At 54.2% G+C, this 14,024-nt stretch overlaps 3 protein-coding genes across 3 annotated transcripts; 2 read left to right on the top strand and 1 right to left on the bottom strand.

Annotated features, from left to right (window-relative positions):
* Positions 1-6,590: 6,590 nt before the first annotated feature.
* BDP55DRAFT_560307 (uncharacterized protein) lies at positions 6,591-7,939 on the top strand (the record flags this gene model as incomplete). The annotated part of the gene is made up of 2 exons (XM_060569980.1): positions 6,591-6,793; positions 6,862-7,939. The coding sequence occupies 2 exons, from the start codon at positions 6,591-6,593 to the stop codon at positions 7,937-7,939; spliced, it is 1,281 nt and encodes a 426-aa protein (XP_060425525.1).
* A 3,445-nt stretch (positions 7,940-11,384) lies between these two features.
* Positions 11,385-12,237, top strand: BDP55DRAFT_292059 (uncharacterized protein). The gene has a single exon (XM_060566552.1). It carries the CDS (start codon positions 11,593-11,595, stop codon positions 12,055-12,057), a length of 465 nt encoding a protein of 154 aa, XP_060425524.1. The 5' UTR covers positions 11,385-11,592; the 3' UTR covers positions 12,058-12,237.
* Positions 12,238-12,418: 181 nt separating this feature from the next.
* BDP55DRAFT_732197 (kinase domain-containing protein) lies at positions 12,419-13,924 on the bottom strand (the record flags this gene model as incomplete). Its single annotated transcript, XM_060579915.1, has 2 exons — positions 12,419-12,550; positions 12,602-13,924. The coding sequence occupies 2 exons, from the start codon at positions 13,922-13,924 to the stop codon at positions 12,419-12,421; spliced, it is 1,455 nt and encodes a 484-aa protein (XP_060425523.1).
* Between the last annotated feature and the right edge of the window lie 100 nt (positions 13,925-14,024).

Below are 14,024 nucleotides of genomic sequence, written 5' to 3'. Positions count from 1 at the left end.
AGGCGACTGCATAGAGTGCTTCCTACGCGGCAGCGAGGAGCAATCAGAGTCGAGGAAATAACTTTCTAGCTAGCGGAAACGCCGTCTCTAGTCCAGAGCTTGCTTGGTCGTGAGCCGCCGCGCGCGACACAGGAGCCAGACACGACCCATGCTGTTGGCTGACCAGACTTGAGTCTCGGACGGCCGATTGGGCAATCTATCTTGTGCAGATTCATCCATGTGGAGTCTTTGGGTCCGTCAGGTGTGATCAGGGGTGGCGGGCGTGGAGGGGTGATACTGGCGGAGAAAAAGATGGAGAGGTACTATATTTCACCGGTGAGAGTCTCGTTTGAAGTTTGGTTGAAATATTCCGAACCTATCGACGGAAATTTCAGGCTCTATAGTTGGGTTGGCAATGAATCGGTTTGATCGTTTGTAGTCTGGCCAGTGGCACCATGGGGCCGAAAGGAAAAAAAAAGTAATTTGAGAAACACATGACAAGGTCTTTTCTGATTGTCGAGTACAGAGTATCGGATGCCCCTCCATTCATGGGTGCTTCCGGGCCAGTTTCCGACGGTGAGGCAAGATACTGGGCTGTCAACATTCGCACAGGCTTCGGTTGGAAAATGTGCTTGTTGCGATGCAGATGCTGTACGCCGGTTAGCCTCTTTCTTGGGGGGCCCACCAACGGTCACGAAGGGAGCTGAGAAGTTGCCCTCACCTTCCAATTGCCGTCGTCGCCCCCAATGTCCGGGTTTTCTCACTTGGGGGCCGCAAGTGGCTTGAACATCTGCCGGATAGGAGAGAGTCGTGAAGGGCCGACGCCCGGACGGGCCAGTACAGCCTAGTGTTCACTCCGTCTGATGTGGCCCGCAAGGGGGCTGCAGCGCCGGCGTGCGGCAATGACGAAGAATGGCCATTTAATAATACCACGAGAGCTATTAGGAGTTTGGAGATGACCGGCAATGTGTGCGGGAAAGCACAGGCACAGGCACCAAGCGCAGGCGCAGGTGGTACCGGGATATCTAGACGCGATGGCGTAGGCACAGGCCACCCGGGCTGGCCGTCTGGCAGTGTCTTTCAGGGTCCGGTGACAGGTTGAAAGCTATCGTCTCGAGATGATCGGCTTGTCCAAGGCGTGGTTGACGCCTCGGCGACGGCGGTATGACACCAATATCGCGACTGATGGGCAACCCATGGAGCATCACTGTCCCTTTGCGCCCCACGATAGCCTTAGCACGTAGGAGGTAGACTTGGTCGAAAGTATGCCATCTGTGCTGCATCGTGCTACATGGCGGTGAAAGCAATGGACGTTTCCATACTGCGGTACATTGCTGTGATGCTGCGCTTGAAACAACCGAGTCCCGGTTTTGGACGGTCCACTGGCAGGGCAGGCCCCGTCATGGCATGTGCGGAAGTGGTTAGTGCCAGGGGTTCGATCTCGCAAGGTGAGCGAAAGGTGAGAGAGCGCGGGCTGAAATCTAGATGTTGCCAGGGCTGCTTGGGTACCACAGTTGTACGGAGGGAAGTAGTTGAGCTGAAGACGGAGACGGGAACCGCACTGCGTACGCACTGGTGGTACGTACGTCAACGAGGGTCTCAGAGATGGGATCGTGATAGTTTGGGTCGTCTTTGGTTTACACGACACAGATGGTGTTGCGTGGTAGCAGGCTAGCTGAGCTGACTAGCGGTTCTGAATTGCCTCTGCTTCGGAAGCGGATGACGAAGCAGGTGCCAAGCCACATATCGCGATGCAACGAGCACTCGAAATCCCATAGTTTGAGGGTTATTCTTATCGGCCGAGCCCGCCATGTTCTGTGTTCCAGGAGGCAGTCCACAGCACGGCAAGCCTACCGAACCGAGCCAAGTCATCAAAAGGAGGGCAAAAACGAGTGAGGGATAGTGTTGTCGAGGGACAGAGTTAAGTGTATTGAAACCCCGCCGTTGGTGTTTCCGTCTGGTCTTTTGGAGAGCATATCCGTTACCTTATTGTCGCGCGTCGGACCTTGCTTGGCTCGATCTCGACATCGGTATCTAACTGTAAAGAAGGAGGGTTCCGATTGCTTGTCTGTTGAGTCCCTCCCGTCTTTGATAGAGTGCGGTAATCACGGTAGGTACATGGATGACAGAAGTAACGGCATGTTGGGAGCAGGCTGAGCAGGTATTTTTCATACTCGGTAGGATTGGAGATCAAGGCGATGGCAGTAACAGGTTACAGGCAGCCCTGGTAGGTCGGGGATGGCTTGTCTCGCACGAGGAGAATTGTCGTCCGGTGTTGTCAAAGGCCAACCCATAGCCCCATGGTCCTTGGGCGATGAAGGGTAGTCTGTGCCAATCCTGACAATCTGGTGGGTGAAGTTGTGTATCCGAACAGAGTAATTCCTAGTGTAGTTGAGGAGGGTGAGGGGCACGGGCGAGTGGGTGAGCGGTGGCTCGTGTGTTGCAGGATCGTTGGCATCGAACCCAATCAGAAACAATAGTCTGCTATTCCTGCCGCAGCGTGGGCCAACCGTCGCGGCCCTGTAAGCTTCGCCTACCGTAGCCGTCGATTTGGGGTGAGGCACGGCACAGCGTACCTTTCGATAGGTTGTGACGGGTGAAAGAAGTGCGAGGCACTACCTGCTCCGTACCACGCACTAGGTACCCGTCCTCTAGCCATCGAGCATCGTATCGTGGGAGCGTTGCTTACCTGGCCTACCATGCGAATGTGTGTGTGTGGTGGTAGAGAAGTTACTACCTTCTTGTGATGGGCTCGGAGTGACTTGCAAGAAGCATCCGTACCCAAGCGTGCCAAGGTACATTGGGTGTTCGTAGCAGGTCCCATTGTAGGTAACTTGCAACATGCCATGTCAGGCACCTCAGGCACATGAGCAAAGGTGCCTTGCCTTAGCTTCCCCGAGGTGCTCTGGTAGCTTCCCCCTCATCTTTCTAGTTGCTGGGCTTGCAGTACAGCAGCCATTTCTCTCGCCTGCGCATGGATATTGAGATTGGAAATGAGAACAAGATCTGGGAGCATTGCGATCCATCGTCATCCGTCATGCCATGGGCCCGTGATAGTTGTTTCTTTCGCATTCTGCTATAAGGAGGTCGTTCAGAGTATCCGTTTCTTAGTGGGCTTGATGATTGATCAGCATCATCGGCCAGAGCTCCAATTCTGTCATCCCGTCAATGTCAATCTGTAAGAACCCGAGCAGGTGTTCCCGAATAGGAAGTAGAGACTGTGTGGGAGTTGCGGACCAGGGTCCCGAAAGAATTCAGAGGGAATTTGGAGAAAGAGAGGATGAGAGCGGGCGAGAGGGAAAAGAAGCGAAAAAAAAAGATAGGGAACCCACCCGGGGGAAACTCGACCTCAATGTCAAACACCCTACGGAGGTTAAGCGGCGCCCCCGCTTACCACACATCCCACGCCCCTTTGAGATTAAACACCATCCAGATTCTCACCGTCCTCCTCCACTCTCTCTCTCTCTTTTTCTCTCTCTCTTTTTGAGTCTTTTCCAGCAGCGTGGGTGACAGCCCCAGCCCTGTTCCGTCCCGTCCTGTCGTCGCCTGTGCTGGGTCTAGTCGAGTTGTAGCAAAGCTGGAGCACATTGCCACACACTGCGAAGTACCCGTAAGGTAGTGAGTGTGTAGGTGCGAATGCAAGGTAGCCTAGTAGCACCTCCACCGTTGCTACACGCCTGCGAACCAACCAACAGCTGGAGAAGCTCCAGGACACCCGAGCCGACGGATGCCACTCTGCATCTTGTCGTCGCTCCTGACACTGAGTGGTGCTTCACCAGGCGGAGGCGAGAGGAGAAGCGTAGAAGCCAGAAGAGAACAAGAGAAGAACGGCCGCAACCGTCAGATGTTGGTGTCCAATCAATTCCGTATGTATCAAATATTGAAAGACCGATGGCCTGGGTTCTGAGGTGGCCTGGAAGTCTAGACTGCGTCCGCCGCACCACCCAATGTCACCACTCACTGTCGTGTGTGTGCCTTGTCTGTGAATGCGAGTGTGCGTGTGGTGTGTGTGTGTGTGTGTGTGTGTGTGTGTGTATTCTGGATAGTGGGAAAATACCACAGTGGAATCCAATGGCATTTGTGACACGAGTGCCATAAGGATACAGAGAGAGGTCAAGTCAATCTGGAACTGCTGGAAGGTGCATCCATTATCCCGTACAGCACATGGGTCTTATATACACACACCTTTCCCACGAGGGAAGTCACCCCTCCCCCTTCCTATCTTGGGAACTTGGGGTATATCAGCCAGTCAATCGCATCTCTTGCAGCATAGATCCCGGAAGCCCTCAGCACACACGACATTTACTGTGATATCTACCTTTTCATGGATTGTTGAGATGAGGTCAAACCAGAGAGAGAGAGAGAGAGAGAGAGAGAGAGATCACAGAGACTATGCAATAGTACTGTATCCATAGATGGTTTGTCTACATGCAGGAATAGGGGAAAGGCAAGGAAAGGAAAGATAAAAACACAGAGAGAAAGAGCAAGAAAAGAAGGGTCTGGTGTGCCGGCTGGGCCATAATTGTGTCACTCCCGTGTTCCCCTTTCATAAGAAAATAAAACAACCACAGCTGCCCCTCTAACCCCCTCCACCCCTTGCCCCCCCTCCCTCTTACCTCCTGGTGCGTCCGTCTCCATGATCCATCCTTCCAGCTGCTTGTCCAAGGGCCCTGGTCAGTTCTTGATCGTCTTGCTCCATCCAGTCTCACTTTATACCACTCTATCCGTACCTTACCACAGTAATACTGCGTATCCGCCCTCCATACGGATACTTCGTGGTGTAAGCCTGTAAGGTAGCCTAGCAGTCGCACTCTCAACCTCTCGACATCTTGTCACTGGATTGTCACCACACCCCCGTCGTTGCACTTTACGTGTGGTGCTTTACCCCCTTGGTCCCTGTTTTCTGGACCTGACCTCGACTTCCTGTCAACTTTGGGGTCCCCGTCCCCGTCTCCGTCTCTTCGTCCGAGTCTTGAGTGTGAGGTATTGAGTCTGAGCCTGAGCCTGGTGGTGTCTCGACGCTTTAAACACCACCCCCTCCCCTCCATCCTTTTCAACTTCTGTTTTGTAACCCTCGTCTCGTCCAGCGCTCGCTTCTCTTCCCAACCTTCTTCACCCCGTCCAATTCTTCTACTTCTCCTTCCCCGATACCCCCCCCTCTCCTCCTTTTACCGATTTCTCAAAACCCCCCGCGCCTGACCTTTTCTCCTCCCGACGTCGCAGACCAAGTCTCTCGCTTTTTTCTAAAACAAAACAAACCACAACCTTCTCCTATCGTTGATTTGACCTGACGACCCGACGGACTCCCAAGGCTACGCTACGCTACTACTACGACTTCTACTACAACCTTCCTTCGCAGTCCAGTCCGTCTCGCGCCAACTAATTAATACGACCATATACCCTCTTCTGTAAACTACTAAACTTCAACTTTGGGCATCTATCCAATTCGGTTGACTCGAGAAGAAGAGAGAAAAAGACTATCTCTCCCACCAACCCCCCGCGAGCCCTGATTCGAACTGAGACCGATCTGCTCCCTTTTCTGGACACCACCTGACACACGAGCCGACCTGGTCGACCCCATTGTCTTTTGTCAATCAATCATTCCGTGCCGACAACCTTTTCCCAGTCACCACTAATTTGGGCACACAAATCGGCCGCTGCGCATTCCGCAAGCTCCAGCTCCCGTCGCAGTTCCGCCTCGAATTCAGAGAAAAAGCGCCAGCCAGCAAAAAGCAGCAGCAGTAGCAAGCAGCTGTCCCTTTTGCCTCTTTTCTTACTTCTACAACATTTCGGATTGTTCCGCCCCGCCATCATCTCTCACCCAAGGTAGTCAGACCAACCGCTTTCTGTCTACCCGCGCTCCGACTTTTCACGGCCCAGCAGCAATCCAGCTACTACTTTACGGTACGGTACCTTGCCTTAGGAGGCACCACACCATCACCTCCACCGCCGCCCAGTGCACCCACAACCCGCCCAGGCTAATTCCTCCCCTCCCAGCCCGCTCTCGGCCATTCTCGTAAAGCTCAAAGCGCAAGCTCGAAGCGTCAATTGCTGCGACTTCGCGCTTCCATTCGCAAGAAAGGGCAGAAAAACAAGGACAAAGAGTCCCACCACACTCCCCCCAAAGTCACTCGACAAGTCTAGCCGACAAACAAAAACCGACTTAAAGTCGAGTCCTCTCGTTTCGGCCTTGGCAACCCAATCCTCTGACAGAAAGAGTTGCAGTCGCGCACCGCACCTCCTCCTCGTCAAAAGGCAGACGTCGACAATTCCATCCATCTCGACCCATTTAAAACTGGAGCATCGAGCAAGGGAGAATCGTGCATCTCAATCATCCAGCGTTTGACGACATCGTCAATTCGCCCTTTTACTAATCTACCGACCACTCCGTTGCATCTCGACCACTTTTTCGTGCACGAGTTTCCGATTTCCGAACTTGCACTTCTGCAATCGTCGAGCCAAGTGAGGCCCTTCTTCGCAGTACTCAACGGCAAACAGTCGTGTCGGGTGCAGCACCAGCAGCAATCACCCGCCCCGACCGGTCCCCTTTTTTCTCGCCTCAATTCTCCCAACCTACCGACAGCACAGCAATTATGAGCACAGCGATCGCAATGGCTCCCTCTCCAGCCCCTCACGACAGACCGTCGTTCTCCTCTGACCTCGCTCCCGCGTCTTCCGCACAGCACGGCGCTTCCTCGCCTGCACAACAAAGAACTCTTGCACCCACTGGAACCCCCATTGCGACGGCGCATCGATCAGGCAGCGGCAGCCCTAGGGGTGCCGCTCAAGCTCCCAAGTCATCTCCTCCCGGCGCGTAAGTTGCATCTCCACGCCTAACCCATTACCTCGTAATTGCAATCAACTAACTCCTCTCTCTTTCAGCGCGAGACATGCCAGCGGTGCACCGAAGATCGTTGTAAAGAAGGAGCCCAACTCCCCAGACTTGCCGACCACCCGTCACAGGCCACGCAAACTTGATTTGTCCAACAAGGGCGCCCACCCGGGCTCCAACACTCCTGGCACTGCTAGGCCCATGACTGCTAGGGACAACCTGGGCATTCAGGAAGTTGGCCTCGCCTGTCTTTCGCCCGGTTTCGTCACCCAAGACCCCATCATGAAGGAGCAGCTTCAGCGCAGCATGAGCGTGAGAGACCAGCAACGCATGATCATCGAGCAGAGAATGCAGCAGCAATCGGCAAAGGGTGATGGTCCTGACACCTCTGGAAAGGACCCTGTATCTCAATTCGCAGCAAAGACCCCCGGCTTGTCTCGCAGGAACAAGGCCCAGCTTTCCATCCTGCCGCCCTCGGCCGAGTCTTTCGCCAACGAGCGCGTCATTCAGTCTGCCCCTTTGGGACACTCCTTCACTGGTCGTCAGCACCCTGCACCTCTGTCTCGCCACATCACAAACCAGCCGAACACCCTTTCCAACACCTCTCACATTCATCACGTCCCTGCCAACCAGACGAACAACCGCCTCCCGCCCATTAGTGACGTCTTTGGCCAAGTCTCTGGTCACCCCGATAATGCTCCCAACTCCCTGTACCCCCAAACCAGCCGTCCCCCCATGGCATCACCTGGTCACCCTCCTCAGATGCAGCATGGTCCTCCGACTTCCGGACGCGCCAGAGAGTACAAGTCAGCGGAAGAGGCACAGCACGAGATTGCTGGTGGCCGCCCCGAGTTGCTCCCTAAGATCGTTCACTACGGAAACGCTCACCAGCCCCCTACGCCTCCCTCTCCAGCCCCGGGAAGCAGAGCCGCTGATCCCAGCCGCAGCGCAAGCCGGCGCCGCACCCGCGCCGAGTATGAGGACGGCAGCCCACCATTGGGTCACGGTCCTGCTCCTCAGCGAAGAGGACCATTCGGCGCCGGTCGGGACAGCCCCGAGAGCCAAAGGCAAAAGCGCGAGGAGTTCATGCAGCTCTGCGCCAGAGCCTGGGACCTTTTCCACTCCTAGAGAGTCTTTTTCTTCTCTTTGTTCGATTCTTCCACCCTGAGGAGTAGACCGCCTGCGTCTCACTCCTTGGTTTCAGTTTCCTGCGGGATCCGGCCCCGCCCTTTCGTCGATTTGATCTCGGCCATCTTGCATGGGTTTGGAGCAGTGTCACATCCACTGTTGGTCTTTGCCACTCTCCTCTAGTCGGAAGGAGAGGGGGTAAAAATATCGCGGCTGGATAGGATTTAAGTCAGGGATTTAATGTCTGCAACTACGAAGAGCTACCTCCTCGGCACGTCTCCAACAATGAACGAAACCGATCATTACGAACTCCAGCTTCCTCTCGAGGAACAGCTATGGATTATTTTCGCACGCGGCTAGGCGGGTACGAGGCGGTTGGCGCTACCGGCTATGGTTTGCTTATATTCTGCAAGGGGCAGTCACGTTTTGAAGGGGATGTTACGTTCGATTCTTGCAATGGAAGTTAAAGATGTGCGCCAGGGGGCGTTTATTTGCTTTGTCATTTTTATGTGGTTATTACCGGTGTTTACGGGAAAATGACGGGTTGGCACGAGATTCATGAGCAGAGAAGAGGGTGCAGATTCTCTCTGTATGTATTATCTTGGGGTCGTCTGCTACGGGGAAAGAATGGTGGTCGAGGGATATACCCTCGGCGCGTATCTCTTTTGTGTTTTATGCTTCCTGCTTCCCGCTCGGGAGCTGCCAACCTGTGCGCTATTTTTGTCGCCTTGGTGTTACGTATATTGGAGCAAGAGGTACTGAAGATTCGGCACGCATATACAAGAGGCCTTGAGGCTTTATTTTAGTTCAAAATCGGAGCGTTCCCTGATGTGTGATGTGATATGATGCATGAAACGTAGACACGGGTCTACGGACAAATTGGGAGGTTAATGGATGTTAGGGACAGCACAACCTAAGATAGGCATGATGAGAAACCAAAACAGCTTGTCATTACGTGGATGATGAAAGCCAACCGTACCGTCTGTGGGATAGAAACACATCTGAATTCGGGAAAAGCGTCTACTTCACGGTAGGAAGGTAACCATGGGAAACTAGAGGAACCGGCGATGAAGACGTCCAATCATCCTTGCAAAGAACGCCGGACATTAGGTGCGGCAGCACAATCGAAAGGCAAGCATCGAGGACAAACCTTACCCCCCCTGTGAGCGAGCCGGCTGAGTCACTTCTGGTAACGTCGAGCCGGCGCCGGAAGATGTCAGTATTCCTCTACTCTGCACTCCGTACACTGGATCCCTGCCGGCGCCATATCAGGGGCAAGGGTCCGTACGGGCGGAGCCGTGTCCCCGGTACCCGTGACCGAGACCGGTGTGGGTCACCCCGCTATCACACCGTTGTCTCGGACCCGCCGGGCCCCCACACATGGAAGACTACTGGAAATGTTCCATGGGGGAGGGAGGGGCGTCCCCGGAGTTCCGGATGCGGCAGAAGGCGAGGATTCTACTTGGATGGTACCCGCTTGAGAGCTAGGTAACCTCGTCCGGTGGTTGTGGCGGTGGGGCTTTGGTGTTTGCCGGCGGGTACCCGCTCTCCGGATCCGGTGCCGTAGTGTCTTTGTACTTCTTTGTTTCTGGGGGCCTGGCGGGATGCTGGTATGGATAGTAAGGTACTTACATTAGAGCTGGGCCAGCTGAGTATCGGGTGCCTTCCAACTCAGTGCTGGGCGCGCCAGTCTAGAAACTAAGTTTATAGTTTCTCTTTCAAAGAAGAAAGAGCTTTCTGGGGAAGAAGGGGCAGGACATGGACGGAAGATGAAGGAGAGAAAAAGCTGCCTTTGCTGACCGCCGGATCTGGGTAGGCGCTGTGCGCCACGCGGACGGGTGGGATGGATTACTGAGACTTATCTGAGAACTTGGGTGTGGAGGGGAAGGGGGAAGAAGAACGAGGAGGAGGAGGAGGAAAGGGGGGTGTCATCGGTCGATGACGCTGGTGAGACTATCGAGATTCTGAGTCTACTATTACGGAAAGAGCGGGGCAGCGGCAGTGCATGCCCACTGCCCTACCTACCTTTACCAAGCTTACGTCCCTTAACTTACCTACCTTACCTAGGCACTTCCTGACCTTGGGGTACTAGTCTCCCAAATTCCCCGCTGCAGAAGGGAGTGAACACGCTGTCCGAGATCTTGGGTAGATCTAGTGCAGTGACCCGTCCACGGGATCAACATGGACCGTGGGCAAACCATGTGTCCTGGACTAGAGCGTGAGTCAACTTACCAAACGAGGAGAGAGGCTCTTCCGTAGAGCGTTTTGCTTTGGGTGAGTTGGCCTATCTAGCCTTGAGAAGAGGCGGTGTACGTTTTTGATCATTCCTATCAGTCAGGACACCGTTATTAGTCCATCATCACATCTGCTTGTCAATCATGTCCGTCTGTCGTCCAGTCTCCCATGGAACGACCCTAGGAGAGAAGGTGTGCTTGCTGCGTTGGCTTCACCCTTTCTCGTTGAGGCTCAGTCTACCTTGGACTTGGGAGCCTAGTGTAACTACCAGTGAGTCGGGTTGTCTGGTGCTCTACCTAGGTCCGCATGCCCAGGCCAGTCCAGTGTGTGTAACACAGTCTACGCTGACCGCTCTCTACAAGAACAGAGGCAATGAGCCAAAGCTCCAGTCTTGCAGAAGCTGGCGCTCAATGTGATGTGATACACTTGCCAAGCAAACAAAGGCTCGACAAGATTAGCCATTCCCAACAGCTTTCGCTTCAAAATCAAATCCGCGAAAAAAGAAAAAGAAAAAAACGGCAAATCACAAGTCCAAACGTATTGTCCGCCCTACCTTTCCTGATCGCCAGATCTTGGCAGCGACACTCGGGGCGAAGTGAAGTGGCTTAGTTTGTTCGTCTTGTCCGCCAAGACTTTTTCCAAAAAAGGTTGGTTGTACTTTGGCGGCAGCGGCCCTTCCCTCCTTCTGGCCCCCCGGAAGTCTCGGTGTGAAAGCAAAGACGGACCTTCAGACGGAAGTCGCGGACATCCCGGCGTAAAAGAAAGAAAAAATCCCGTTGGTCGCCACTCCCCCGCGTCGGCGCCCGTTGGTTTCCCCCGTTGAAGTGCGTTGATATAGAGTTGTCGTTGTAGGGAAAAAGCAAACAAGTATGACCTCATCCCCGGGATTGACCTGGCTGGGTATCCACAGCCCACGGAACCGCGGCGTCGGGCGAAAGAGTTGAGAACGAGAGGTATGGTGGGTCCCACTCTTCCGGCACTCAGATCTGGCCCGGGCCCCATTCCCAGATCTTGAAGCCGCGGGAATTACTATGTTCATTCCGCCGGTCCGTCGTCATCGGCTCCCCCCAGAGTTCATACCTGCCCATGTCATCTGCCAAGCTGATATATGAGTAGAGTTTCAGCAAATAACCCACAGAGCAGTGTGGCTGTAAACCCAACTCTATACTGCGCCCGGTTCTCTGGGTTGCCCAACCCGTGGGTAATTTCCGTCTTCGTAAAAGATCAGATAGAGCATCGTGGCTTTGCGTATCCCAGTGATGCAATAGATCCAGCATTTGCTTCTCCCACGGGCCAGCCTATGTCCAGGACATGGGGCAGGTGACCAAGACAGGTCCGCAAAGACCGCCAGACTCGCCAAACCTAAGCAAAATTCATGGGCAAAGAGTTGTGAGCACACAGACAAGAGCAGTCACAGAATGATCACCCCAGGATGCCGCTCCTCTTTGCTTTGTTCATTAATTTTTTTTCTTTCTTTAGGTCTTTGGCTCAGAATACAGCCACTCGCTATAGATAGCAAAGCGAGTGGATTAGGGGGGTTTGCGGCAGGGAGACCACACGATCAATCCAGAAGTTTGACTCGGGCAAATATGCGGGCGTGTCAGTTCCATAGCCCACACACGCATGCAGTCTCCCAAGATGTGTTCCCTCGAGACCGATGCATCATGCCTATGCATCCGTCCCTACCGATTCCACCTGGTCCTCAACCGCCAAGTATCCCACTGAGCCTCTTCCTCAAGGCTCAACCAAGTCCATCTTCCGTTTCCAGGTCGTTAATGCCCTTGCACATCTCAAATCCGTCGCTCATTATAGCTTCATTCCATCGGGGTTGGGGACTGCTGGCCAAGTCAACCCAAAGATGTAGACCTGGCTCTGTAGCGTAGTTCTGCCGGTGCCCCGTTTCAAAGACGGGGGTGTCATATGTACGTTGAACAGTAGGTTGTTGTGGTGTAAGCAGCATGGGAGGGTAAAACGCCAAACGCCAATGCTCGCAATAACAGGGTCGCATAGGGGGGTGTCGTAAAATCGTCAGGAAAACAAGTGTAAAAGGGTGTGAATCGAAGCAGGCTGAAAGAGGGAGTCAAAAGACCGCCGGTTGACGCACGCTGTCTGTGCAGACGCATTGTTCTATCGGTGTGCCGGGTTGGAAATTCCGGTCATTGCTGTTCCGCCGTTGAAAGTAAAATGTTGAAATTCTTGATGACAAGAAAGAAGCTGTCCACCGAGTTTTCAAGACGACGCTGTTCAAAGGCCCTCTTCACCGGCCTTGCAGAGCTTGATCTCGCGTCCCCATTCTGACTTGAGGACCTGGGATGCGGTAATGCGGCGGGTGGGATTAGGATCCAAAATCGAGTATATAACATTCCTACAGCGCGCCTGAAGGCTGTCAGTTTCCGGACAATGCTGCAAGCAACCAAATAGACTTACTCTGTGCAAGGACTCAATCGGTCCGTAACCCTCCTCGTCGCGACGACCTTCTAGGTATCTAGCATAGAATTCGTCCTCGTCTTTACGGGCAACACGCCAGAGATGGCGACCAGTGCGCATGGCCATGTAGATAACACCACAGGCCCAGACATCGACAGCGCGGGCATCAAACTCCTTGTCGGTGTACTCTTCGGGTGCGATGTAGGGAGCAGAGCCACAGAGGCCAGAAACCATGTGGGGATCCGTCTCCCAGGCCATTCTGAAGCATTCTCCATTGCCAAAATCTGTGATCTTCAAGCCACCACGAGTAGTGAGCAGCAGATTCTCAGGCTTCAGATCGCGATGGGCAACACCCATCTCGTGGAGATACTCCACACCGCGCATCATCTGCTTGAAGTAGCAATCCGCCTCCTGGACCTCAAGCTTGCCGGCCGAGAGGACGAGAGTGTACAAATCACCACCGGCGCAGAACTCCATGACCTCGCAGTAATCTCCCTTGGCGTCCTTGAGCAGATCCAGCGTGTGGATAACGTTGGGATGACGCAGCGATGAGGAAATGCAAAACTCGGCAGTCAGTCGTTTGCTGTACTTCTTCTCCGTCTCCTCCGGGCGACGGCGGAATTCCTTAACGGCGAAGAGTCTTTCTACGCCGTTCTCGACCTTCTTGTGGGATATCCTGACGATTCCAAAGGCACCACGGCCTACAACTTCCTGGCATTTTCCGTACTTCTCTACTAGAGTGGTCGTGGCATTTGGTCCGTTCTTCTTGTCGCCGGCCATGTCTTCCTTCTCGGCCTTGAGCGTGTCGACCCAGTTAGAGACGAGCGACAGGTCGTTTTCGGCGTGTTCTTGCTTCTTGCCGATGAGGGTACGCCACATGTCAGAGAGCTTCTCCTGCCTGCGACTTGACTTGAGGTGGTGCTCGTGGCCACCTTGCAAGTCTGGGCTCGCCATGAATCGATGAAGGTCTTTTACGGGAGGTTTTGAGGGTTTGTTGGCTGGTTTCTCGGGAACTTTCTCTGCGGTGGTAGCGGATGGTTTTCTGCTGGGAGGTTGGGGCTTGTCGCTGCCATTAAAGCTGGAGCCGCGGGGTCGATGGGGGACTTCAATAGCGTTTCGGCTGACGTCTTTGGTAGAGAACATGCGCGTGAGCTTGTCCTTCATGGAGGGTTTCTCGGCAGGTTTCGGCAGGGCGTCGTGGGACGAATTGCCGTTGGTGAGGGACTGGCCATTTTGCGGGGTCAAACGCGGCGATTTTTTGCCGTCAGACTTGACTGAGGAAGGTTTGGAACTGGCCGCCGAGGCGGTTGTTGGGCTCGCCATAGCGGGGGATGCGGAAGGCATGAGCGCGCGGCAGGTTTTATTTGGTGGGTGAGGGTTCGTTCGGAGGGGTCCTGGTTGTAGAGAGGAAGGGTGGACGGGA

The sequence above is a fragment of the Colletotrichum godetiae genome (assembly GCF_030913485.1).
Source record: "Colletotrichum godetiae strain CBS 193.32 chromosome Unknown BDP55scaffold_46, whole genome shotgun sequence".
Taxonomy (NCBI): Eukaryota; Fungi; Ascomycota; class Sordariomycetes; order Glomerellales; family Glomerellaceae; genus Colletotrichum; species Colletotrichum godetiae.
Note: the sequence above shows the minus strand (reverse complement) of the source record. Positions and strands in the feature narration are given on the sequence as shown.

Coding starts and splice junctions, on each gene's coding strand:
- BDP55DRAFT_292059 (XM_060566552.1), top strand. CDS start 11,593: ATGATCACCCCAGGATGCCGCTCCTCTTTGCTTTGTTCATTAATTTTT.